This window comes from Aquarana catesbeiana, linkage group LG08, assembly GCF_042186555.1.
Source record: "Aquarana catesbeiana isolate 2022-GZ linkage group LG08, ASM4218655v1, whole genome shotgun sequence".
NCBI lineage: Eukaryota > Metazoa > Chordata > Amphibia > Anura > Ranidae > Aquarana > Aquarana catesbeiana.
The window spans coordinates 292855838-292883197 of record NC_133331.1 but is presented as its reverse complement, the minus strand read 5'-3'; the positions used below and the strand labels follow the sequence as shown (position 1 = coordinate 292883197).

At 46.1% G+C, this 27360-nt stretch overlaps 3 protein-coding genes across 3 annotated transcripts in view; 1 reads left to right on the top strand and 2 right to left on the bottom strand.

Annotated features, from left to right (window-relative positions):
- Positions 1–3877, bottom strand: part of LOC141104768 (uncharacterized) — a 280800-nt gene extending 276923 nt beyond the window's left edge. The window contains exons 1-3 of the mRNA XM_073594487.1: positions 3797–3877; positions 2779–2893; positions 2232–2578 (exon numbers count right to left, since the gene is read on the bottom strand). Coding sequence (XP_073450588.1) covers positions 2232–2316 — 85 coding nt within the window. The 5' untranslated portion in view covers positions 2317–2578; positions 2779–2893; positions 3797–3877. The remainder of the gene's footprint in view (positions 1–2231; positions 2579–2778; positions 2894–3796) is intronic.
- Positions 1–27360, top strand: part of LOC141104792 (oocyte zinc finger protein XlCOF7.1-like) — a 114217-nt gene that overhangs the window by 50008 nt on the left and 36849 nt on the right. The window lies entirely within an intron of this gene.
- On the bottom strand, positions 415–17390 carry LOC141104878 (uncharacterized). Its single transcript, XM_073594665.1, has 3 exons — positions 17190–17390; positions 13841–13976; positions 415–1690 (listed from the first exon to the last, which is right to left on the bottom strand). Exons 1-3 carry the CDS (start codon positions 17337–17339, stop codon positions 795–797), a joined length of 1182 nt encoding a protein of 393 aa, XP_073450766.1. The 5' UTR covers positions 17340–17390; the 3' UTR covers positions 415–794.

Here is a 27360-nt window from a genome sequence, read left to right as displayed (position 1 = left end):
TGTAGAAAAGATTGAGGGGGGTTCCTCTATGTTAGATGTGATGTGAAAGTGTGGAAGAAAGATGAACTTGTGGTTGGAGGTGGTGATGGTGCAGAGGAGGAATTACGGGAGGAATGATAGACGGTTCTATGAACTGATGGACTTATCATTGGAGTCTACTACAGACATCCTGAGATTTATGAGAAGGGGGAGGGTTGGCTGTTCCAACAAGTACAAGCCGGTAAAAACCAAACTACTAAGACACAAGATTAAGACTAAAACCTGCAGGATGGGCCTTACTTGTAGTGTTAGAAAAAGGAATAAAGGAAAAGAAAAGAACATTTCGAAAGGCAGACATTTAATCTTCATTTGCTTCAAACTAAAAAATATGTGTTAATATATTTACATTTTTTATTTTTAAATATTAAATGATACAGCGGAAAATGTCAGCCTGATAACTACGCCACTGAAATTGTAAGTCCTGTCACGTAGTCTGATCTCCCCTTCTGTTCAAATACATGTAATACCTAGCTCCTCTCTCACCATGATGTCTTCCTTTGAAGCTTCTGATGAAGATCAGGTGAGAATAGACAACACTACTGGAAGGACTCAAATAGCAGTGACATACTGTCCTTCTTTCCACTTGTTGAGTAAGTCAGACGAAACTTTCAAGTCTTTAGTGATCTCTGATTTCCTTATAAAGTGTCTCTTCCATGATAAAGGTCAGAGGAGCGCTCAGCCACGTGTTTTCTGAGGTGTATATCAAGGTGTGCTTCTTCCCAGTGTGAGATCTCTGATGTACGGCAAAATATGACTCATATAGAAGACATTTCCCGCACTTGGGTCGAGGTGTCGAGGGTCGTGTGGGTTCTTTGATGTTTGGTAAGGCAAGACTTCAGTGAAAAACATTTCCCACACTCAGGGCAGGAATACGGCTTCTCCCCCGTGTGGGATCTTTGATGTACAAGAAGGTCTGATTTCTGTGAATAACTTTTCGTGCACTCAGAGCAGGAATATGGCCTGTCCCCAGCGTGAAATTTTTGATGCCTGACAAGTGCCGATTTCCTTGGAAAACATTTTCCACACTCAGAGCAGGGAAACAGCTTTTCCCGGTTGTGGCATATCTGATGTTCGATAAGATTGGATTTCCACGAAAAAGATTTCCCGCACTCAGGGCAGGAATACGGCTTCTCATGCACGTGAGACCTCTGATGTCTGGTAAGAATGAACTTCTGTGAAAAACATTTCCCGCACTCAGGGCAGGAATACGGCTTCTCCCCTGTGTGAGATCTCTGATGTATAACGAGGTCTGATTTATGTGAATAACCTTTTCCACACTCAGGGCAGGGATATGGCTTTTTGTCTACGTGTAATCTCTGGTGCCTGGTAAAACTGCTCTTTTCTGAAAAACATTTCCCGCACTCAGAACAGGAATACGGCTTCTCACCCAGGTTTAGTTCCAAGTGAAAACTTTCCCCACATTTAGAACAGGAAAATGTCTTCTCCCCCAGAATTCCGGCACCATCCCTCACAGTACGAGGTTGCTCAGAGTCAGAGGGATTCCATGGTCTATCCACACTGTGAAGTCCACCATCCATAGTGGAGATCATTGTCTTTTCTCCTCCACAATCTCCTGTGATGTCCTCATCTTCCGTTTTACAACCTGGAGATAAAGTGAGAAGATCCTTTGAGGGTTTCTCCATGGCGTGTCCTGGAAAAATATAAAAACACCACCAATAGATATGAGAGGGTTAGTTCACTTCCATCAAGATTCCATCTGTGTTAGGAAGGTAACATAAGTCTGCTCAATGAAGAGGGATCAATCAAAATGTCACAGATCATATGATCTGTTACTTGTATTTCCACGGATCAGCAGCAAAGCTGATCTGTTACTTATAGTTTAATAAATATGGTTTTCTGTTACATCATTGCTGTACTAGACTGGGAGGTATAGGCCTTACTTGCTGATTTACATAGCATGCTACATGTCTAGTCCCCATCAGCGTTACTATTTGGTCATGTTCAGATCAACACTCTTGGCCTGTGCAGTAAGTTCAATCCATGGCCCAAGACCTCACTCCATGTTGTTATCATATCCCGGCAATTCTATGTTCCCTGCATTCAGGTGTTCCTGTGTTCTTGTTGACTCCACTGTCCCCTGAATACATTGTTTCTATGTGTTTATCAGATGATGGGGGATCTAGGTGGACCCTCCGTACTGCTCTCTTCTTTACAATAAAGTCTCCTCTTACCCGGTGATGTGAGGGGCGGCTGATTGTCCATCATGATGTCCTTGTAGAGATCCTTGTGTCCTTCTAAATACTCCCACTCCTCCATGGAGAAATAGACAGTGACATCCTGACACCTTATAGGAACCTGACACACACAATGATACAGTCACCATCCAGACACATCCCTTGTCTGTTACTGGATAATGTCCCAGAATTCCCAGAATCCTCCTCACCTCTCCTGTCAGCAGCTCCATCATCTTCTTGGTGACTTCTAGAATCTTCTCCATGTTGTGTCTCTCAGGTTTTAGGGAGTCACATGGAGGAACTGTGATGGTCATATGATCACCTGACTTCATAAGAGGAAATCTCTGTATTGGAGAACCAATAGGAATATCATGTTAGAATCCCAGAATCCTCCTCACCTCTCCGGTGAGGTCTGTGTTTTATTACTAGAGATAAGAGTGATGTCATGTGACCTCCCAGAATCCTCCTCACCTCTCCGGTCAGGTCTGTGTTTTATTAATAGAGATAAGAGTGATGTCATGTGACCTCCCAGAATCCTCCTCACCTCTCTGGTCAGCAGGTAGATGATCTCCAGGGTGAGGTTTAGTATCTTCTCAGTCATGTGACCCCGGTCCTCCTCCATCCTCAGTGATGTGGTCATGTGATCTATACAGGTTTCTCTGTAGAGAGATATCAAAGAATTATCTGGATTGTATTGGATAAAGGGGGTTAATAGACCAACTGCCCTCAATAAGGGGCACCTTATTATTGTCTGAACTGCTCTTCAGCCAAATGTAAAAAAAAATAAAAATAATGATAAAAAAGTATATAAAAGAACCAACATGAAATCTCAGGTTAAACAAAACAGAAGAAAATATACAATAGTAACTGATAATAAAAAAAATAGGAAAAATAAAAAAGAATCAATTTTACAACTCACCATTCAACAGAACAGAAGAGAATATGCAATAGTAATCCATAATAATAATATAAATAAATAAAAATAAATAAAAAAATAAAAAGCAAGAAGAAACATAAAATCTCAGTTCAATAAAAACAGAAGAAAAGTTGCAAAGTAACTGATATAATAAAAATATAGAACAAAATTAACATCACATAATTCAATAAAACAGAGGAGAATATGCAATAGTAACTGATATAATACAAATATAAAAAAAAAAAAAACAAAAACAAATAAATGATATCACAATTCAATAAAACAGAAGAGAATTTATTCTTCAATAATACTATAAATAATAAAAACTGGGAATTAATTAGGTCCACAAACATGATCCCTGATATCAGCCAGAATACGGGCAGTTTATTTGCCCGGTCACCGCACTGCGAACAGACTTTGATTGGGCTGAAGCCGAATCTTGTCCTTCGTGACAAGAGACTGCTAAGGTGAAGAGACTGTTTGGGCCCCGTAAGTGGGGGAATGTTCTGCCCCTGAAAGGGTTAATCTAGGTTTCCACACTATATATGTGTGTATCATCATCTGCTGGAGATAAAAGACGTCACAGTGACTATGGAGGAAGAGGACGGACATGACGGGGGGTAAATATAAAATAAGATCTTATTACCTCCTCGGCTGCCAGTTCCAACAATGTCTTCTTTCTACTTCCCCCCAACTCACCTCTTACCCGGAATTTCCTGTTTATACCTGACATCACTTCCTGTCTTCCATAGAGACTTCCTTTCTGGGTAGAAGTGAGTTCAGCACCTTGTGGAGAGCAAAGGAACTGCAGCCCAGAGAAACGTCTCGTAGTGTGAACACGGCCTTGTGCTGTGTGTGTGTATGTACTCTATATCCTTATAAATGCAACTCCCCTAAGAAACTCAGCTGACAGTTGGTTTTGAGGAGTTCTCTACCAGGTATCCCGAACCTTGGGGTCCACCACTAATAACACTGAACCTTGGGGTGCACCACTAATAACACTGAACCTTGGGGTACACCACTAATAACACTGAACCTCGGGGTACACCACTAATAACACTGAACCTTGGGATCCACCACTAATAACACTGAACCTTGGAGTACACCGCTAATAACACTGAACCTTGGAGTACACCACTAATAACACTGAACCTTGGAGTACACCACTAATAACACTGAACCTTGGAGTACACCACTAATAACACTGAACCTTGGGGTACACCACTAATAACACAAAATCTTGGAGTACACCACTAATAACACTGAACCTTGGAGTACACCACTAATAACACTGGACCTTAGAGTACACCACTAATAACAATGAACCTTGGGGTACACCACTAATAACACTGAATCTTGGAGTACACCACTAATAACACTGAACCTTGGGGTACACCACTAATAACACAAAATCTTGGAGTACACCACTAATAACACTGAACCTTGGAGTACACCACTAATAACACTGGACCTTAGAGTACACCACTAATAACAATGAACCTTGGGTTACACCACTAATAACACTGAATCTTGGAGTACACCACTAATAACACTGAACCTTGGGGTACACCACTAATAACACTGAACCTTGGAGTACACCACTAATAACACTGAACCTTGGAGTACACCACTAAAACCACTGAACCTTAGGGTACACCAATAACAACTTGGTTTTAAGGGGTTTTCTACTAGGTATCCTGAACCTTGGGGTACAACACTAATAACACTGAGCCTTGAGATACACCACTAATTATTTTATTACACCACTAATAAAAATGAGCCTTGGGGTTCACCACTAATGAACCTTGGGGTTCACTACTAATAACGCTGAACCTTGGAGTTCACCACTAATAACACTGAACCTTGGGGTTCACCACTAATAACACTGAACCTTGGCGTACACCACTAACAACACTGAACCTTGGGATTCACCACTAATAACACTAAGGCTATGTTCACACTGAGGCAGTTTTCAGGCGTTTTAGTGCTAAAAATAGTGCCTGTAAAGCACCTGAAAACTGCCTTTGATGCCTCCCCAGTGTGAAAGTCTGAGTGCTTTCACGCCGGGGTGGTGCGCTTGCGGGACGAGAAAAAAAGTCCTGCAATCAGCAACTTGGGGCGGTGTAAGAGCGCTGTATACAGCACTCCTACAATGCCCCTGCCCATTGGAATGAATGGTCAGCGCTTCCCAAGCGACTGAAAAGCGCTTCGGAAGGGCCTAAACACAGGTGCCGTTAATCCCTTCTTCGGGCCGCTAGCAGGGGTTAAAAGCGCCCTACTAGCAGCCGAAAAGCGCTGCTAGAACAGCAGTAAGGTGCTGCTAACACTAGCTTGGGCAAATTGCTAGCACTGCAGCTGCTGCCTTTTCAGCTGGTAGACTCTGCCCCCTTTCGTGAATTTGTGGAATGAGCTGTACGACAGTGGCAGGTTCCAAAACGCCATTTCTTTTCACGGAAAGTCATTCTACCGGCATGGAAGGCAATGTTTTGGCCTCGTTGGACAGAGCGTTCAGCAGTAAGGTTCATATTACTGCTGACTCATGGTCCAACAAGCATGGGCAGGAACATTATCTTTCCTTCACGGCGCACTGGGTAGCTCTGCTGGCAGCTGGGAAGGATGCAGGACAGGGTTCAGTGTTGTTGGAGCTTGTTCCACCACCACGCCTCCAAAAAGCTAGTGGTGATTCTGCCACAGCTCTCTCCTCCACCCCCTCCTCTTCTTCCTTTATGGCCTCTTCTGCAGATTTGTCCTCTGAACCAGCAGTACTCCATAAGTGTCCAAGGGGCTACGCAAGCAGTCAGACTAAAAGATGCCATGCAGTGCTTGAGTTGGTCTGCCTAGGGGACAGGAGCCACACTGGGGCAGAAATTCTGTCAGCTCTGCAGGGGCAGGCTCAGAGGTGGTTGACTCCATGCCAGCTACAGCCAGGAATGGTTGTATACAACAATGGCACCAACCTTCTCTCTGCCCTTCGACAGGGACACTAGACCCATGTTCCATGTATGACACACGTCCTGAATTTGGTGGTGCAGCGGTTCTTGACCAGGTCACAATGCCAGTGCTCGGCTGGCTGACATTCAAAGGGAATGCAACCTGCCCATCAACCGCCTCATTTTTGACATGCCCCCCAGGTGGAGCTAAACGTTGGCAATGCTGCAGCGGCTGCACACGCAGCAGAGGGTTATTAATGAGTACCTATGCGAGTATGGCACCAGGACAGGGTCCTGAGCTTGGCTTCTTTTCGCCACTCCAGTGGCTACTGATCAAGGATGCATGCACTGTCCTGTCACCATTTCAGGAGGCCACAAGGATGGTGAGCAGCGACGAAGCATGCATCAGTGACACTGTCCCTCTAGTCTTCCTGCTGAAGCACACGCTTCGTGGAATCATTGACAGGGCACTTGACGCAGAACAGCGGGAGGAAGAGGAGGACTTCCTTACCTCTCAAGGCCCCCTTTATCCAGATAGCATTCCTGCCAAACACACAGGAAGAAGAGGAGGATTGTGTCAGCATGGATGTAGAGGATAACACTCAGCAGCAGTCTTCAAGGGATGGTTTTCAGTCCCCAGAAACCCAAGGAGTTGTACGTGGCTGGGAGGAGGTAGTTCCTGACAACGTCATCCTCAGTGACCCAGAGGACTCAGAATCAAATGCGTCTGCAAACTTACGCTGCATGGCCTCCCAGATTCTGCAAAGCTTATGAAAGGACCCTAGGATTCGTGGTATCAAGGAGAGGGATCAATACTGGCTGGCAACCCGTTTCAAGGGTAAAGTTGCAGAACTCATCCTGCCTTTGCAAAGCGAGCAGAGGATAAAACATCTTCCGGAGGCCTTGAAGAAAGGTTTGTGTAACGCATTTTCAGACCCTGGGAGGTTACCATTTCGTGGTGCTGGACAAAGTGTTGCTGAGGCTTCATTCAGTCAGAGGAAGAGCGGTGGAGAAGATGGCCGGCTGACCGATGCCTTTAAACAATTTTTTAGTCTTCAGCTCCAAGGTCTGATTGTTTCCAGCAACCATCGCTAGCGTCTGCATTATATGGTGCAGAAATATCTAGAGGCAAGAGGAGACTTGGAGACCTTTCCAACAGAGCATCCACTGGGTTACTGGGTCTTGAGGATGGACCATTGACCAGAATTCGTTCAATATGCAATCAAGCTACTGGCCTGTCCTGCATCCAGCGTGCTTTCTGAACGCACATTCAGTGCTGCTGGAGGGTTTGTAACGGATCAAAGAGTGTGCCTGTCCACAGACTCCATTGATAGGCTCACATTTATATAAATGAATCAGTCCTGAATCAGCAGCTATCAAGCACCCGATGCTGATGTAACTGATTGAATTTGCTATGGATCTGGTATCCCTTAAAGACTTCCTATGCTGCCTATTCTATTCCTCCTCAATCTTGATGATGTTAACTTCCAACAATATTTTTGGTTTAGGGCATCACCACCACCACCAACCAAGGCCCAATTTTTCTGCCCCTGTTTAACAGGGGCATGTAATTACAATTTTTTATATAATATTTCACAGCAGGGCCCATTCCTGCACCCAACAAGAGTATCTGTGAGGGGTTGCAGTGTTGTGGCACCACCACCACACCACCACCAAAGGCCCAATTTTTCTGACTCTGTTCAACAGGGACATGTAATTACAATTCTTGATATAATATTTCACAGCAGGGTCCGTTCCAGCGCCCACCAAGAGTATCTGTGAGGGGTTACAGTGTTGTGGCAACACCACCACCACCACCACCACCAAAGGCCCAATTTTTCTGCCCTGTTTAACAGGGGCATGTAATTACAATTTTTGATATAATATTTCACAGCAGGGCCCGTTCCAGCGCCCACCAAGAGTATCTGTGAGGGGTTACGGTGTTCAGGCACCACCACCACCTAAGGCCCAATTTTTCTGCAGAGTATATAGTGCAGTCCGTGCAGTATATATACTGCTGTTCAGAATATATAGTGCCTGGGGGACCCCCACGCCATTTTTTTTGCGGTATCTTTGGTGCGGACAAAAAAAAAAAACACATTTTTTTTCAATGATTTTTATCTATATTGCCGGGATCCGACAATACATTACAGCTGCGAGCAGTTTTAAATGACATTAAACATAAACATGGGAAAGATGTGTTACTTTACATGCATACTAAGGACACCCCCCAGGCACACTATTTAAAGGAATATTTAATTTTTATTGTTTCACTTTAAGCATTATTAAAATCACTGCTCCTGAAAAAACGTTAGTTTTTAAAACTTTTTTTTGCATTAATACATGTCCCCCGGGGCAGTACTTGGGTCCCCAAACACCTCCTCCTCTCCATCTCCCTCCCCATCGTTTTACCCTAATTCCTTATCTGTAAGTATAATGTATTTATATCCCTATTGTAAATAAATCCAACCCTTATTTTAGGAGTTAGTCGTCCTTCATAAGAATCAAGACACCCCAAACAGAATACATTTTTACAACTCTCAATAGAAAATGAACCGAATTGCTGACCTTCTTCTAATTGGACAGCTAGTAACCGAGCCAGCAACCTTGGAGATCTGGATGTCTTCAGTGCTTGAGAACTTAGTTGGTGTTTTAGAAACATAGCTTGACTCCTCACAAGACTGGGCTGGTTTTTTTCATGCTGTTCCCTTTGTTTAGAGGGACACGGGACATAGAAAAGATGGAGGGGTTTCCCTATGTTAGATGTGATGTGAAAGTGAGGAAGAAAGATGCAATGGCATACCAACGGGGGGTGGTCCGCCCTGGGTGCCACCGATTGGGCGTTGTCGTGCCGCTCTGTACACTGCTCTCTGCACATCTCCGGTATGGCAGCGTCCAGCAACTCCAGACTGTCCGGATCCTGCATCGCAATCTGTGAGCAGCGAGATTGGACTCCATGCATGAAAGGGACAGGAGAGAAGTTCCTGGCACACTCTTCCCAGGAGGGGGGTCATGGCATGGGCACATTCTTCTCGGGAAGGAGGGGTGATACCTGCTATGGTCACACTCTTCCCAGGTGGTGATAACTGCTATGGTCACACTCTTCCCAGGTGGTAATACCTGCTATGGTCACACTCTTCCCAGGAAGGGGGATACCTGGCATGGGCACATTCTTTTTAGGAGGGTGATACCTGCTTTTATTACACTTTTCCCAGGATGGTGATACCTGCTTTTATCACACTTTTTCCAGGATGGGGGGTACCTGGCATGGGCACATTCTTCTCTGGTGATACCTGCTATGGTCACACTCTTCCCAGGAGAGGTATTGCCAGGTATGGTCCCACACTTCCCAGGTGGTGATGCCAGATGGGGGGGTGTGCCAGATATAGGATCCGTATGCTCTAGGTACACCCCTGGAAAGATGATCCGAGGTTTGGATAGTGTGGAGGAGGAATTACGGGAGCAATGATAGATGGGTTTTTGAACTGATGGACTTATCATTGGAGTCTACTACAGACGCCCTGAGATATATGAGAAGGGGGAGAGTTGGCTGGTTAAACAAGTACAAGCCGGTAAAACCAAACTCCTAAAACACAGGATTAAGACTAAAACTAAAACCTACAGGATGGGCCTTACTTGTAGTGTTGGAAAAAGAAGAGAAGAACATTTCATCATACAGATCTGAGAACATAGTATTCCAGAAACATGGCTTGACTACTCACAAGACTGGGCTGTTGGTATTCATGCTGATCCTCTTGTTTAGAGTGACACAGGACATAGAAAAGATGGAGTGGGTTTTCTCTATGTTAGATGTGATGTGAAAGAGAGGAAGAAAGATGAACTTCTGGTTGGAATTGTGGTTGGTGTTCCAGAAACATGGCTTGACTCCTCACAAGACTGGGCTGTTTGTATTCATGCTGATCCTCTTGTTTAGAGGGGCACAGGACATAGAAAAGATGGAGGGGGGTTTCTCTATGTTAGATCTGATGTGAAAGTGAGGAAGAAGAAGATGTTGTGGTTGAAGGTTGTGATGGTGCGGAGTAGGAATTACGGGAGTAATGATAGATGGGTCTATGTACTGATGGACTTATCATTGGAGTCTACTACAGATGTCTTGAGTTTTATGTGAAGGGGGAGAGTCCATTGTTCCAACAAGTACAAGCCGGTAAAACCAGCCGGTAAGACACAAGATTTAGGGGGGTTTCTCTATGTTAGATGTGATGTGAAAGTGAGGAAGAATTAGGGTCATTTCGCCTGAAGTTTTGGAATGCTTTACAACTTTCCCATTTCCTTAGGGCCCTCTAATTTCGAACAACCCCTCACCACCCTAGAGTAAATATGCTCAACGGAAGGAGCACTTCCACATATGCTCTCATGCATGTACAACCTTCTGATCACTCCTCCGGACTCCCACTTACTTAACTGCTTAACTGACTGGGAACATGACTTAAAACGTACATTTAGTCCACAACAAAAACAAGGCATCCTCCATTTCACATACAAATCGTCAATCTGTACAAAAACGCAGGAAACCAATTTTAAAATATTAAAGAACACCAGCGAAATTGAACACAATTTTCCCAGCAACTTCAGATAGATGCTGGAGGTGCCAGGAGGAACGGGGTACACTACTACACGTCTTCTGGACATGTCCTATCATAGCACAATTTTGGTCAGAGGTCAAAAAGATTATTCAGAAATTCTCAGATCGGCAAATTTCAGATGACCCTGCCTTCTACCTCCTCCACGTCTCAGCTGTCCCTGTGAGATCCCACAAAAAATCAATTATTCGTCACCTCCTCGACGCGGCCAAATCATGCATTCCACTAAAATGGAAGACCCCGCAGTCTCCGACTATCGGGATGTGGCTCAGGAAAGTAGAACAAATCAATAAATTTGAAGACCTAATCCTAACAGCACGGCACCAACAAGAACGGTACTCCAAGACGTGGTCACTTTAGAACATGTTTGTCTATTCTGAAGAGGGTCGGAATTTATTTGGAGACTTGATCTCAGACTAAAAAGTAATGGTCCGACAATGAGGCTCTAAAGTTCTGAACCCCCTTCCCCACAGTAGCTCCCCCCCCCCCCCTTTTTATATAATTTTTTTTTTCTCTTTCCCCTTTATCCTAACTGCCGCTTCCCTTCTACCTCTACTGATCCCTACTTTTCTAGTTTCTTTATTCTGCTTCTTTCCTGTCTCTCGTGCTCTGTGTTTTCACAGCTGCACTCGCTTATTATTAGTAAATAAAAGGAGTGGAGAAGGCCACATGGGAGTAATGTACTGAACAATGTCGTTCATGATTGAGAGCTGGGCAAATTGATGTCTTACCAAATATTTCATTTTTTTTTCTTTCCTTGTTGTATTGCTTCCTGTAAGTTCTGTACACATTGAAATGATGTTTATTTTATGTCAAGGGTCCATGGACCTCTCCCTTTGATTAAATAAAACATTTGTAAAAAAAAGAAAGTGAGGAAGAAGAAGATGTTGTGGTTGAAGGTTGTGATGGTGCGGAGGAGAAATTACGGGAGTAATGATAGATGGGTCTATGTACTGATGGACTTATCATTGGAGTCTACTACAGATGTCTTCAGTTTTATGTGAAGGGGGAGAGTCGGCTGTTCCAACAAGTACAAGCTGGTAAAACCAGCCGGTAAGACACAAGATTTAGACTAAAACTAAAACCTACAGGATGGGCCTTACTTGTAGTGTTAGAAAAAGGAATAAAGGAAAGGAAAAGAACATTTCATCATAAAAATCTGAAGGCCGACTTTTATTCATCAACTTGCAAATATCAGGAGTTTAAGAATATAAATATTTAAGCTTCAATTATTACTATTTTTTTAACTTATTTACATTTTTATCAGGTAATTATAAAATGTTACATGTGTCATGGAGTCTGTTCTCCCCTTCCCTTCATCCACAAGCAATATCTAGCTCCTCTGTAAGGGTGATTTCTTTCTTTGAAGCTTCTGCAGAAGATCAGGGGAGATCAGACTACACTGCTAGAGGGACTCAACCAGCAGTGACACCCCCTCCTTCTCTCTCCTAGAGGGACCCAACCAGCAGTGACACCTCCTCCTTCTCTCTCCTAGAGGGACCCAACCAGCAGTGACACCTCCTCCTTCTCTGTACTAGAGGGACCCAACCAGCAGTGACACCCCCTCCTTCTTTCTCCTAGAGGGACCCAACCAGCAGTGACACCTCCTCCTTCTCTGTCCTAGAGGGACCCAACCAGCAGTGACACCCCCTCCTTCTCTCTCCTAGAGGAACCCAACCAGCAGTGACACCCCCTCCTTCTCTCTCCTAGAGGGACCCAACCAGCAGTGACACCCCCTCCTTCTCTCTCCTAGAGGGACCCAACCAGCAGTGACACCCCCTCCTTCTCTCTCCTAGAGGGACCCAACCAGCAGTGACACCCCCTCCTTCTCTCTCCCAACAGAGGAAGACAGAACTTTGAAGTCTTTAGTGATCTCTGATTTCCTTATAAAGTGTTTCTTCCATGATAAAGATCAGCAGAGTGCTCAGCCACGTGTTTTCTGAGGTGTATATCAAGGCATGCCAGTGTGAGATCTCTGATGATATAGAAGACTTTTCCCGCACTCAGGACACTAATACACCTCGAGGGTGGTGTGGCTTCTCAGATGTCTGTAAAGATGGGACTTCTGTGAAAAACGTTTCCCGCACTCAGGGCAGGAATATATCATCTCCTCTGTGTGAGATTTTCTATGTCTGACAAGTGCTGATTTCCTTGAAAAACATTTCCCGCACTCAGAGCAGGGAAATAGCTTTTCCCGTGTATGGCATATCTGATGTTCAATAAGATTGGATTTCCAAGAAAAAGATTTTCCACACTCAAGACAGGAATACCGCCTCTCACCTGTGTGGATTCTCTGATGTCTATTAAGAACGGACTTTTGTGAAAAGCATTTCCCGCACTCAGGGCAGGAATACGGCTTCTCCCCTGTGTGAGATCTTTGATGTATAACAAGGTCTGATTTATGTGTAAAACATTTTCCACACTCAGGGCAGGGATATGACTTCCCGCCTGTGTGTAATCTCTGATGCCTGGAAAAACTGCTCTTATCTGGAAAACATTTCCCGCAATCAAGGCAGGGATACGGCTTCTCATCCATGTGATCTCTCTGATCAACAGGAAAACATGGCTGAGAGTGAAAACTTTCCCCATATCCAGGAAAAGAAAATTCCTTTTCTTCCAGAATTCCGGCACCATCCCTCACAGTACGAGGTTGCTCAGAGTCAGAGGGATTCCATGGTCTATCCACACTGTGAAGTCCACCATCCATAGTGGAGATCATTGTCTTTTCTCCTCCACAATCTCCTGTGATGTCCTCATCTTCTATTTTACAACCTGGAGATAAAGTGAGAAGATCCTTTGAGGGTTTCTCCATGGCGTGTCCTGGAAAAATATAAAAACATCATCAATAGATATGAGAGGGTTAGTTCACTTAATTCAATATTCCATCCGTATTAGGAAGAATGAACATTTAGCAATAAGTCTGCTTGAAGAAGAGGGATCACCCTAAGTGTCACAGATCAGCTGATCTGTTACTTGTAGCTCCACAGATCAGCAGCAAAGCTGATCTGTTACTTTTAGTTGTACAAACATGTTGTTTTCTGCTACCTCACTGGTAGCAATAGACCTTTTTGGTTGATATCTTTCAGCTCCCTTCCTACTCTGGACCAATCACTGAGCAGTAACAGAGCAGAGATAAGAAAAGAATATATTATGGGTCACCTGTGCTGATCTCTGTAGGAGTGTCCTCCTCTATGAATGTCCTCGTCATTCCAGCCTCCTCCGTATATTGCTGATCATCCCTCACATACGTCTCTTCTACTTCACCCTTAACTTTCATCTTCATCAGATCTTCACCCTAAACCAACAGAATGGCAGAAAATAACATCTGTAACATAGACGTATTTATGATGTGAGATCACATGGAAAATATCATCTTGTACAGTAAGTCCCCTACTTACAAATGGTTTGTTTGCCGTTGTGTTCATAATCACCTCAAACACAACAGGAAGAGAGCCCTTGGCTATATTTTTAAGGGTTTTCAGCATGGTAAACTAAGAGAGGCTTCAGTTTCAGATCACCAGAAGCTTTGCCACCAAAAAATAGAGTTAGCCTGTCCTTTGCTCCTTTATAGCCTGGTGTCAGAAAGGGCATGCCAGTACCCAAAATGGCAGCCGAAGAAGATGGCCTGTTACCTCAGCCCCCATCAGAATACCATTGGTGCACGCGTCAACACGCGCACATGCGCGGACGAATGCGCGCGTGCGCACCCTGTGACAGTCTTTGGCGCCCAACAGGCTAAACTCAGCCAGTACCCAGACTCAGTGCTGTCTGCTCTACAGCGTTCCCGTGTCTTCCCGTTGCCTTGTATCTGAAACCCGTTCCTGTTATCTGACCTGGCTTGCTTCTGACGTTCCTGCTTTCTGCCTGCACCTGACCCGGCTTGTTTGACTCCGCATCTGCCTGCTCCCTCTGCTACCTCGCTGCCAGCCCATCACCGACCTGGCCTGTATCCTGACTACACTTCAGCCTTCACATCTGCTCCCGACGTGCCCACCAGTGTATGACCCGGCCTGCCTGTACCTGCCTTCTCTTCTGCCTGGAGAGTCCTGCTGAACTGCCATCCCACCTGCAGCTGCACTATCTGCGATCCATCTGGCACTCGTGCGACTCTGCACTCCTGTCTGCTCTTCCAGGGGCCTCGAGTCAAAGGTGTAAGAGAGTCCGTCCTCTGCATATCAGGCTTTACAGTCAGGTATGTGACACCTGGCATCAGCTTTTCCTCCTTACTGATGTAACTTCGGTCTGGCATCCTTTTCCAGTACACTCCCGTCTCATTTACATTAAAAACCTGCTCAGGTAAATAAGCTCCTTCATCAATAATTTTTCGAAGTGCTGCAGGAAATTCCCGGGCAGCTACGTTGTGAAGGTTGGCTCTAGCCTTGAACCTATGAAACCAGCCATGGCTGGCAATAAAAGATGCACCTTCCAATTCTTTACCATGTTTTTTCTTCAAGTCTTCATACAGGCTTTTAAACTTTTTCTTGTACCAGCATTAGGCTGGGAGGGACACTGATGTTGATCCTGCATCCACACACTAACAAGTTTCTCCATTTCCTCCATAACTTTTCCACACACTTTTTTGAAATTATTGATCAACATCAATGTCACGGCAGACTTCACATGTTCCATGATCTTGTTCTTGTTCTTTAGAATTGTGCCGGTGGTTGAACGATTCATGTCATAAGAACGAGCGACGTCTACCATCTTTTCTCCTCGCTCCAATCTCTCAATTATTTTCACTTTTGCTTCTATTGTTATTGCTGGGCGCTTCTTAGCAGTCCCCACTACAACACCAGCACTTTTACGCTTACTTCCAGACATCCTGGGCTTGAAATCCACACTGTAAAATACTACTGTAAATGATAAATAATGTAGCACTAGGGGGTGAACTCGTATATCAATATGTGAGTAAATAGTACAAAAAAAAACAAATTATACAGAAATAACACAAATGGAAATGTGAAAAAGTCCAATGAGTGTGAAGGTCCTGAGAAGCGCCATATGCGTCAACCACCAAAAGATGATTAATCAGAGATGGAATACACTGGCAATGTCCAATATAAGAAGCATCAAGGATGGTATATCTTTTATCAAAAAGGGGAAGTATATCTACTCTTAACGGAACAGGTGGACTCGAATGTCAGTGACAACGATTCATAAAGGCATGGATGCCGGGATCGGCAGAACTCCAAGAAACCCAGGGCCTCCAGACACGACTCCGAAAGGTGTTAGGGACGACCACCAAACCGGACCTCAGATGAAGAGAACACCGGGGCTGGACCTTTAGGCGTGGAAGGACCGACTGGACCACAAAGGAACTCTCATCCGAAAAGTTTATGCAAAATAAAAATACCTCCATATGGTGTAGGTCAAAAAATTGTTTCTTTTATTTCTAAAAACCGGCATACATTAATGAGCATAAAAACTGTGATCACAGAATAAAAATGTGGGGCAATGTGAGAAGCAGAAAGCCAAGCCCGAAGCATTTCATCCCAAAGGACTTCAACTGGGGCATACGTATGCCCCAGTTGAAGTCCTTTGGGACGAAACGCATTGGGCTTGGGTTTCTCCTTCTCACATTGCCGCTCATTTTTATTTTGTGATCACAGTTTTTATTCTCATTGATGTATGCCAGTTTTTAGAAATAAAAAAAACATTTTTTGACCTACACCATATGGAGGCATTTTTTCTTTGCATAAACTTTTCGGACGAGAGTTCCTTTGTGGTCCAGTCGGTCCTTCCACGCCTAAAGGTCCAGCCCCGGTGTTCTCTTCATCTGAGGTCCGGTTTGGTGGTCGTCCCTAACACCTTTCGGAGTTGTGTCTGGAGGCCCTGAGTTTCTTGGAGTTCTGTCGATCTGCCGATCCCGGCATCCATGCCTTTATGACTCGTTGTCGCTGACATTCGAGTCCACCTGTTCCGTTAAGAGTAGATATACTTCCCCTTTTTGATTGAAGATGTACCATCCTTGATGCTTCCTATATTGGACATTGCCAGCGTATTCCATCTCTGATTAATCATCTTTTGGTGGTTGACGCATATGGCGCTTCTCAGGACCTTCATACTCATTGGACTTTTTCACATTTCCATTTGTGTTATTTCCGTATAAATTTCTTTTTGTACTATTTACTCACATATTGATATTTGAGTTCACCCCCTAGTGCTACATTATTTATCATTCACTCTTTAGCATCTTTGTCACATTGTTTATGTAGCAGCGTTTCACCTTTCATTTGCGTTAGCGCAGTAATTTTCTTATTTACGTAATACTACAGTAGATTATAGTACTGTACAGTAAAGTACACAGCGGCACAACCGCTTGCGACAGAGAGAGCACGCATGCGACAATGTCCGGCAGGCACGTGAGCTACTCCCGTGAGTTGACATCTAACGAAGGTTCGCATCCTTGAAAGTTTGTAAGTAGGGGACTTACTGTGGAGTCCACACATCATCTCCACATGTCAGAGTGTTCAATCACTTTATGTTCCCGACCCTCAACTCCACCTACCTGATGATGGTGAGGGATGGTGTGACCTTCCTGTGTGGAATACAGAGAATACAGAGGACGGGGACATCTCTCTGGTGGGTTTCTGCTACTAGGTAGTTTCATCATAATATCCTTGTAGAGATCCTTGTGTCCTTCAAAAAGCTCCTTCATCACACCATACTCTTCTTTAACAACAATGTTATAATTTCTGTGGTTTCTACTCTAAATATATAAGAAAACATTCATTGTGACAAACATTCTTGTGTATAAATCACAACTACCTATAATTTTTACTAATTTACCTGATGATGGTGAGGGATGGTGTGACCTTCCTGTGTGGAATCCCGGGAATACAGAGGACGGGGACATCTCTCTGGTGGGTTCCCATTACTGGATCCATCTGTAGGAAACACACACACTGACTGAATACATTGTTTCTATGTGTTTATCAGATGATGGGGGATCTAGGTGGACCCTCCGTACTGCTCTCTCCTTTACAATAAAGTCTCCTCTTACCCGGTGATGTGAGGGGCGGCTGATTGTCCATCATGACGTCCTTGTAGAGATCCTTGTGTCCTTCTAAATACTCCCACTCCTCCATGGAGAAATAGACAGTGACATCCTGACACCTTATAGGAACCTGACACACACAATGATACAGTCACCATCCAGACACATCCCTTGTCTGTTACTGGATCATGTCCCAGAATTCCCGGCACCGCTCACCTCTCCTGTCAGCAGCTCCATCATCTTCTTGGTGACTTCTAGAATCTTCTCCATGTTGTGTCTCTCAGGTTTTAGGGAGTCACATGGATGCACTATGATTGTCATATAATCACCTGACTTCAGAACACGAAAATTCTGCATTGGAGAACCAATGGGAATGTTAGAACTCCAGAATCCTCCTCACCTCTCTGGTCAGGTTTGTGTTGTATTAATAGAAATAAGAGTGATGTCATGTGACCTCCCAGAATCCTCCTCACCTCTCCGGTCAGGTCTGTGTGTTATTAATAGAAATAAGAGTGATGTCATGTGACCTCCCAGAATCCTCCTCACCTCTCCGGTCAGGTCTGTTTTATTCATAGAGATAAGAGTGATGTCATGTGACCTCCCAGAATCCTCCTCACCTCTCCGGTCAGGTCTGTGTTTTATTAATAGAGATAAGAGTGATGTCATGTGACCTCCCAGAATCCTCCTCACCTCTCCGGTCAGGTCTGTGTTTTATTAATAGAGATAAGAGTGATGTCATGTGACCTCCCAGAATCCTCCTCACCTCTCCGGTCAGGTCTGTGTTTTATTAATAGAGATAAGAGTAATGTCATGTGACCTCCCAGAATCCTCCTCACCTCTCCGGTCAGGCCTGTGTTTTATTAATAAAGTTAAGAGTGATGTCATGTGACCTCCCAGAATCCTCCTCACCTCTCCAGTCAGGTCTGTGTTTTATTAATAGAGATAAGAGCGATGTCATGTGACCTCCCAGAATCCTCCTCACCTCTCCAGTCAGCAGGTGGATGATCTCCAGGGTGAGGTTTAGTATCCTCTCAGTCATGTGACTCCGGTCCTCCTCCATCCTCTGTGATGTGGTCAGGTGATCTATACAGGTTTCTCTGTAGACAGATATCAGAGAATTTTCTGGATTGTATTGGATGTACACTAATAGGATGGGAATATAAGGGGTTAATTGCCTGGGCTTCCCCCTAAAGGGAATCGGCACATGTAGATTGGGTTACTTAGTGTTTGTCGTGTTTCTTGCTCTTTGTAAACCTGTTACTGTTTGAACTGTTGTTCTGCCAATTTCGACTCATATGTAAATATATAAAAGTAAAAATTATGACAAAAATTAATATGAAGAACCAATATAAAATCTCACAGTTCAGTAAAAAGACAAAATATTCACTTATTAAGTGAGGAAATGTTCTGCCCCTAAAGGGGTTAATCTAGGTTTCCACACTATATATGTGTGTATCATCATCTGCTGTAGATAAAAGACGTCACAGTGACTATGGAGGAAGAGGACGGAACATGATGGGGGGGCTGTTACCGGGTGTAAATATAACATAAGATCTTATTACCTTCTCTATTGCCAAGTTCCAGCAATGTCTTCTCTCTACTTCCTCCTGACTCACCTCTTACCCGGATCTTCCTATTTATACTTGACTACATTTCCATAGAGACTTCCTGTCTGAGTAGAAGTTAGAAGATTACCACCCTGTGGAGCTCAGAGGAACTGCAGCCCCGAGAAACATCTCGTAGTGTGAACACGGCCTTGTGCTGTGTGTGTATGTACATAGTTGCCAACAGTCCCGATTTTCCCGGGACAATCCCGATTTTGGGACCCTTGTCCCGATTTAATTTTGTCCCGGGTGTTTTCCCGAATTTTTGGGGTTTGTCCCGAGAAAATCGTGAGTGTTTTTGTAAAAAACGGCAACGGCTCCACAAAAATGGCCGCCGTTGCCTCCACGAGTCAGTCACAAAGTTCCCCTTGTGTTCAGTGCAGGGGAGAGGGGCAGCCAATCCGCTTCTCTCTTCAGTGTACAAATAGAAAATTCTATTGTACACTGAAGCCTATTGGCTGGAGGGATTGGCAACCCCTCCCCGCTCTACACTGAACACAAGGAAGACGTGATCAGCCTCCACTGCCATCACCCTCCGCCCCCGTGTGTCCAACGGAGCTCTGAGGAATAGTGGGAGTGACGGGAGGGAAGAAGGGAGGCTTTCATCTGGCTGTTTAGGAGTTGTCTGACCTGTGAGTAGTGGCCTGTCAGTGTAGTGGGGGAGAAGAGAGATAGGGGGAGGGGGTGTACTCAGTGTATGGGAGGCTTGGAGCTTTCCCTGCAGTACACTTCTCAAAGGCTGAGGTCCAGCATGGATGGACTGGGGCTCCGCTGGCTGGGGACATTGATGGTCCTGGCTCCCCTCTTGCACACCATGTCACCACCATACCTGCACCCCTCTCCCCCCGTGTCACCACCATACCTGATTCCCCCCTCCCCCCTGTGTCACCAACATACCTGCACCCCCCTCTCCCCCCATGTTACCACCATACCTGCACCCCCCTCTCCCCCCCTGTGTCACCACCATACCTGCACCCCCCTCTCCCCCCCTGTGTCACCACCATACCTGCACCCCCCTCTCCCCCCCTGTGTCACCACCATACCTGCACCCCCCTCTCCCCCCGTGTCACCACCATACCTGATTCCCCCCTCCCCCCTGTGTCACCAACATACCTGCACCCCCCTCTCCCCCCTGTGTCACCACCATACCTGCACCCCCCTCTCCCCCCCTGTGTCACCACCATACCTGCACCCCCCTCTCCCCCCCTGTGTCACCACCATACCTGCACCCCCCTCTCCCCCCCCCCTGTGTCACCACCATACCTGCACCGCCCTCTCCCCCCCGTGTCACCACCATACCTGCACCCCCCCTCTCCCCCCCTGTGTCACCACCATACCTGCACCCCCCTCTCCCCCCCTGTGTCACCACCATACCTGCACCCCCCTCTCCCCCCCTGTGTCACCACCATACCTGCACCCCCCTCTCCCCCCCCCCTGTGTCACCACCATACCTGCACCGCCCTCTCCCCCCCGTGTCACCACCATACCTGCACCCCCCCTCTCCCCCCCTGTGTCACCACCATACCTGCACCCCCCTCTCCCCCCCTGTGTCACCACCATACCTGCACCCCCCTCTCCCCCCCCCTGTGTCACCACCATACCTGCACCCCCCTCTCCCCCCCGTGTCACCACCATACCTGCACCCCCCTCTCCCCCCCTGTGTCACCACCATACCTGCACCGCCCTCTCCCCCCCGTGTCACCACCATACCTGCACCCCCCTCTCCCCCCCCTGTGTCACCACCATACCTGCACCGCCCTCTCCCCCCCCGTGTCACCACCATACCTGCACCCCCCCTCTCCCCCCCTGTGTCACCACCATACCTGCACCCCCCTCTCCCCCCCTGTGTCACCACCATACCTGCACCCCCCTCTCCCCCCCCCCTGTGTCACCACCATACCTGCACCCCCCTGTGTCACCACCATACCTGCACCCCCCTGTGTCACCACCATACCTGCACCCCCCTGTGTCACCACCATACCTGCACCCCCCTGTGTCACCACCATACCTGCACCCCCCTGTGTCACCACCATACCTGCACCCCCTCTCCCCCCTGTGTCACCAACATACCTGCACCCCCTTCTCCCCCCTCTGCTGGGGGCACCTTATGTAAGGACAGACTCTGCTGGGGGAACCTGATGGCATCTGGTGGCAGGTGACGTGGCAGGTGACACGCTCAGGGGTCCCACTGATTCTGCATTATGGTGAGTTGAATGATTTCATTATTTATATTACAATGTAATAATAGTAATAATGCGCTTCAATCATCCTGACATTATAACAACCATGGTGCCGGGATGATTGAAGTGCTAACACCAGGTGTTTGGAGTATCTTTATCTGCTGATTATTAAACTCTGGAATACACATTGCTATTATGGTGTAGGATCTGGGTCTGCTGTCCCTCCATCCCTCTACCCCCCTTTCCCTCTGCATCCCTCATTCATCTCAGACTCTAACCACACCCCATTTTAGCCACGCCCATGTAAGCCACGCCCACTATTTCACGTAAACCACGCCCATTTTTTTGCGCGGCGCGCAAAATTTTTCCTTTTTCCTATGCCCCGCCTACTATCGCATGCCCCGCCCCCTAATTATAGCCTGACTCCGCCTACAGCCAAAAAAAGTGTCCCGAATTTTTTTTTCCCAATGTTGGCAACTATGTATGTACTGTATATCCTTATAGATGTAAACTGTGACAGACCTAGCCGGGAGAGAGACTTTTGGAGGGGACTGTATGCTAGCCTCTTGCCGATCGATCGCGGGCCCTGGCATTTGGGGGAACGGTGTTCTTTGTGAGCTGTATGCCTGGGGACCCTTGAGGTGGTATTACTGTGGATTCGGGTCCTGGTCCCCCCAGGACACACAGACTCTGGGGACCCTGGATTTGCCATATTGGAATAGTGACTGATTCATACCGTTGGGCCTCCTACTGTTAAATGCTAATGTCATCAATTCCAGCTACCTGTCTGTTGTCTCTTAAAATGTGTATTGTAAATAAGTCTCTAGTATGGGATCTAAGAGTCATTAGATCCCCATTGTTGTTTGTGTTTAATTAACTCTGCTATTGTGATAATGTTGATTGGATTTTCTGAACTACAAGATGGCCAGTATGGCCTAAAGGTCATGTCTGAGTCATCTAGGCTGTCTAAAGGGATTAGTTAATTAGCTCATGTTAATTAGCTTAATTATGTTACAGCTGTATTGTTAGAGTAATATGAGCAGGTCTGCACCTCCTCTTTTAGTGTATAAAAGAGCCTGTATTTTGCAATAAAGGAGATTCCTGGTTGAACTTACATACAGCCTGCCTGGTGTTTGTTCTGAGCTATCACAACTGGGTTAGAACGGCACATAGCTGTAGTTCTAATCCCGGAGCATTGGATGACCGAGCAATCAGATGTTGCGATCTGCAATCTGATTCTATAGCTGCAGAGGAGTGTCGGGAGAGTGGAACCGAGCGAGCAAGGGGCTCGTTACATAAACATGTCAACTCACCCGAGAAACTAGGCATACTCTTGGTTTTGAGGGTTCTCTCCTGAATATCCCCACGGTTGAGGCAAATTTTTGGGAATATCCCAGAGGCTCCTAAGTAAAACTACCATCGGGCAAATGACGGCAATTCCTACTTATATGAAAAAATACCAGCCTATCATGGGACAATTTTGCCAGGCAGCTTGTCAGTTACAAGCTTTCATTCAACTGCATCTGACCCAATTGGTGACATCAATTACATGATGATTTGGACCCAGTGGATGATCCTTAAGGAACCTCTGTGTCTATGGATCTGCCTCTAGACTGATCCTCCAGCTGAGTGAAGAGAGAGGCCTCAGCGGTGCCTGAGCAGCAGTTGTATCCTGAACTTTCATAGGAGCAGCAGCACATTGGTCAGAAGAAGAGCAAATGTCCTGTGTGGAGACCAGGCCCATCTACTAACTTCCCATCTGTCTTCCTTCCCCGTCTCTGCTCAACTTGGGTGTGGAAGAGAGCATCTATCATATATTATATGCCCACAGTCATAGTTTCTCAGCTTGGAGTGTTCAGCTAGCCAACCGGCCTAAACAGCTGTCAAGCCCAAACCCAGCTACCCCACCCATCTGACAAGGCAAGGCCCAGGCTACCCCCACTTATCTGGCAAGACCATGTCCAAGCTATCTCATGCAACTGTCAAGCTCAGGTCCAACTAGCTCACCTAGTTCTTGAGTCCAGCTAGCCCACTCAACTCATGAGTAGCCCACTCAACTCATGATCCCAGGCCCAGATAACATGCTCATCTTTTGGGCCCAGCTTCAGCTAGCCAACCCAGCTTTTGAGCCCAGGCCTAGATAGCCCACCCAGCCCTTGATCCCGGGCCTAGACAGCCCACCCAGCTTTTGAGCCCAGGCCTAGATAGCCTACTCATTTTCAGACAGAGGGTCAATTAGCCCACTCATTGGCTGAGCCCAGGCCAAATTAGCCAACCAGTTCTTGAGTCCAGACCCAACTAGCCCACCCAGCTCTTGAGCCCTGGCCATATTAGCTTGCTCAGCTGTCAAGACCAGGCTGAGATAGTCTACTTATTTGTCAGGCTAAGGCTCAACTAGCCCACTCATCTGTCAAGCCAAAGCCCAGCTAGCTCAACCGGCTCTTGAGCTTAAGCCCAGCTAGCCCTCCCAGCTCTTGAGCCCAGGCCCATCTAGCCAACCCAGCTCCTGAGCCCAGGCCTAGCTAGTCCACCCAGCTCTTGAGCCAAGGCCTACATAGCCTATTAATTTTTTTAGGTAGTGGCTCAGCTAGACTACTCATTGGCCAAGCCCAGGCCCAATTAGCCAAACAGTTCTTGAGGCTAGACCCAACTAGCCCACTCAGCTCTTGAGCCCAGGCCCAACTAGCTCACTCAGATGTCTAGACTTTTCAGGATGTCGATAGCCTCTTCGTTCCTGAAGAAAGAAGCAAGTCCATCATCCACATAACAATTTCTCATGGCGAACTGTTGGCCATGTGTGCCATGCTGGCTTTCTGTCCAGAGTGCGTCGCAACGAGGTGAGGCGCTTCACTGCTTGTCCTTTGTTGTTAGGAAGCTGATGTTGGGGTGAACGGAAAGGTAGTGGAGCTACCCAGCTGTTTGGCTCATCCCTGAAGACTTCTCTGTCCATGATCTCAAGGAAGAGGCTATCTTCACCAGATGGTGCTGGTTTGTCATCATCTCACGTTCTTTCAAACACCTTGCATTCTAGCTCATCTATATATTCAGATGAGGCTATAGCCTCCATGCAGCTCTGAACTCTTTGCTGTTGTTTTGGGTTGACTAGTCTCTCTTTAATCTGTATCCTGTTGGTACAGGGGCTAAGACATGATGTGGGACCATTTTGCAACTTGTTTGTTTTGTAGGCATTCACTTTTGCTGGCTTGTGAGCTCCATCCAGACATACATCACCAATGATGACCCATCCAAGGTCAAGATGTTGTGCAAATTTTGCATTGTGTGGCCCATTGTACTGTTCTCTGACCTTGTGCACTCTCAGTATGTCTCTTCCTAGTAGAAGGATAAATTGCAGCGTCTGGGTTAAGTGCTAGAATCTTGTCTGTTATTTGGGTTAGATGGTAGTGTAGCGCACGGGTTGTGACCCAGTTATCATGCTAAGTAATGTGATGTTCTTTAAGTAAGAGTTTGGCTCCCTTTAGTGTCCTTTTGATGTTAATGCTGTTGGGGCTTTTCTAATGCCGCGTACACATGAGCGGACTTTATGGCAGACTTTGCCCGGCGGACGGGATTTCGTCAGACAATTCGATCGTGTGTGGGCTCCAGCAGACTTTGTTTTCTCAAAAGTTGGACGGACTTAGATTTAAAACAGGTTTTAAATCTATCCGTCAAACTCGAGTCCGGTCGAAAAGTCCGCTCGTCTGTATGCTAGTTAGACGGACAAAAAGCCACGCTAGGGCAGCTATTGGCTACTGGCTATGAACTTCCTTGTTTTAGTCCGGTCGTACATCATCACGTACGAATTCGACAGACTTTGGTTGATCGTGTGTAGGCAAGTCTGTTCATTCGGAAAGTCCATTATAAAGTCCGTCGAAAAGTCCGCCGAGCAAAGTCTGCCGTAAAGTCCGCTCGTGTGTACGTGGCATTACAATTCTTAAACAGCGCTGCAAAGCCTTAAGGGAAATGTAGTTCAATGTTCAATTGACTCATGTGTTTAACTCAGTCAAGGAACTACTTACCCACAATGTCCAGTTCACTTACCCACAAGGCCAAGCCACAGAACAGCCTGCTGGGTAAGCACATAAAAGGAACAGGCGTGGCATGTTTTCGTTCTCTCCGGACGCCATTCCACACACAGCAGGAGGTCTGTGTATTTGCCCAGGGCTGGGAGAGCCTGTGGCCCATAGCGGAGAGCGGATCGCCTGCCCCAGAGGGATCCTTGTGAACTGCCCTGCTGATCGAGCAGGAGGATCGGTCTGTGCTTCAGAGCATCTGAAGCCATCTGCTTTTACAGTCGCCGGCTATCCGAAGGAGCGGTGCGGTGTGACGGCGCCAGCTTGGATCGGGACTGAGATACCAGGAAAGGAGTATAACAAGCATCTGAGCCTGATGTGGTGAGCGGGCACTTGCCCAGATCGATATAGTGACTGTTGCTGTTTGAATTGGTTCCAGGCTGATGGTGGGATCTGTAGTCCCACGGAAGTGCCCTCATTTATACATAGACTGTGTATAGTGGGCTTGCCTTCCCTGTACAGCAAAGTAAATGCTGAGTTGCATCCCTCATTAAGGAAGAATTTCTACAGGTGTCTTATATGTGGACGCACTCGGTTGCCAGTATGCCATTTCTACTATAACTTGCTACCTACTAGTTGCTTACCTGGATTTAAAAATACTGCAGTCTAATACCTTGAGCTAGCTGAAGAGGAAGAAGACAAGAGACTTTGATTCTATAAAGCAGAACAACTTTGCTTTACATTTTGAGGACTGCATGGCAACCTAGGGGGAGCCCTTGAGTACATGATATAGACATATGTATTGTATTGCACTGCTGCATTGTACTTAATACTTCGCTGCCAATTTGGTGTGTCAGTGTGCTCTGAGGTTGGAGTGGGAAGGTGCTCAATATAAGTGCTTTATCATATTGGACAGTAGTCCCACTCATTGCCTGTCTGCATATACTCTCCAGGAGACCACTGGTTTTCAATTACACATTGATTGTTGTAGACTTTCATTCTTACATAGTTACATAGTTACATAGTAGGTGAGGTTGAAAAGTCCATCAAGTCCAACCTATGTGTGTGATTATATGTCAGTATTGCATTGTATATACCTGTATGTTGTGGTCATTCAGGTGCTTATCTAATAGTTTCTTGAAGCTATCAATTCTCCCCGCTGAGACCACCGCCTGTGGAAGGGAATTCCACATCCTTACTGCTCTTACAGTAAAGAACCCTCTACGTAGTTTAAGGTTAAACCTCTTTTCTTCTAATTTTAATGAGTGGCCACGAGTCTTGTTAAACTCTCTTCTGCGAAAAAGTTTTATCCCTATTGTGGGGTCACCAGTCCGGTATTTGTAAATTGAAATCATATCCCCTCTCAAGCGTCTCTTCTCCAGAGAGAATAAGTTCAGTGCTCGCAACCTTTCCTCATAACTAAGATCCTCCAGACCCTTTATTAGCTTTGTTGCCCTTCTTTGTACTCGCTCCAATTCCAGTACATCCTTCCTGAGGACTGGTGCCCAGAACTGGACAGCATACTCTAGGTGCGGCCGGACCAGAGTCTTGTAGAGCGGGAGAATTATCGTTTTATCTCTGGAATTAATCCCCTTTTTAATGCCAATATTCTGTTTGCTTTGTTAGCAGCAGCTTGGCATTGCATGTCATTGCTGAGCCTATCATCTACTAGGACCCCCAGGTCCTTTTCCATCCTAGATTCCCCCAGAGGTTCCCCCCCCAGTGTATAGATTGCATTCATATTTTTGCCACCCAAATACATTATTTTACATTTTTCTACATTGAACCTCATTTTCCATGTAGTCGCCCACCCCATTAATTTGTTCAGATCTTTTTGCAAGGTTTCCACATCCTGTGGAGAAGTTATTGCCCTGCTTAGCTTAGTATC

What these genes read in the sequence shown, in the direction of transcription:
- LOC141104878 (XM_073594665.1), bottom strand. Translation starts at nt 17,339, where the DNA reads ATGAAGGAGCTTTTTGAAGGACACAAGGATCTCTACAAGGATATTATG. An exon ending in CCATCCCTCACCATCATCAG is followed by an intron (nt 13,977 to 17,189) that starts GTAGGTGGAGTT and finishes CTGTTGGTTTAG; the next exon opens with GGTGAAGATCTGATGAAGAT. An exon ending in TCCTACAGAGATCAGCACAG is followed by an intron (nt 1,691 to 13,840) that starts GTGACCCATAAT and finishes ATATTTTTCCAG; the next exon opens with GACACGCCATGGAGAAACCC.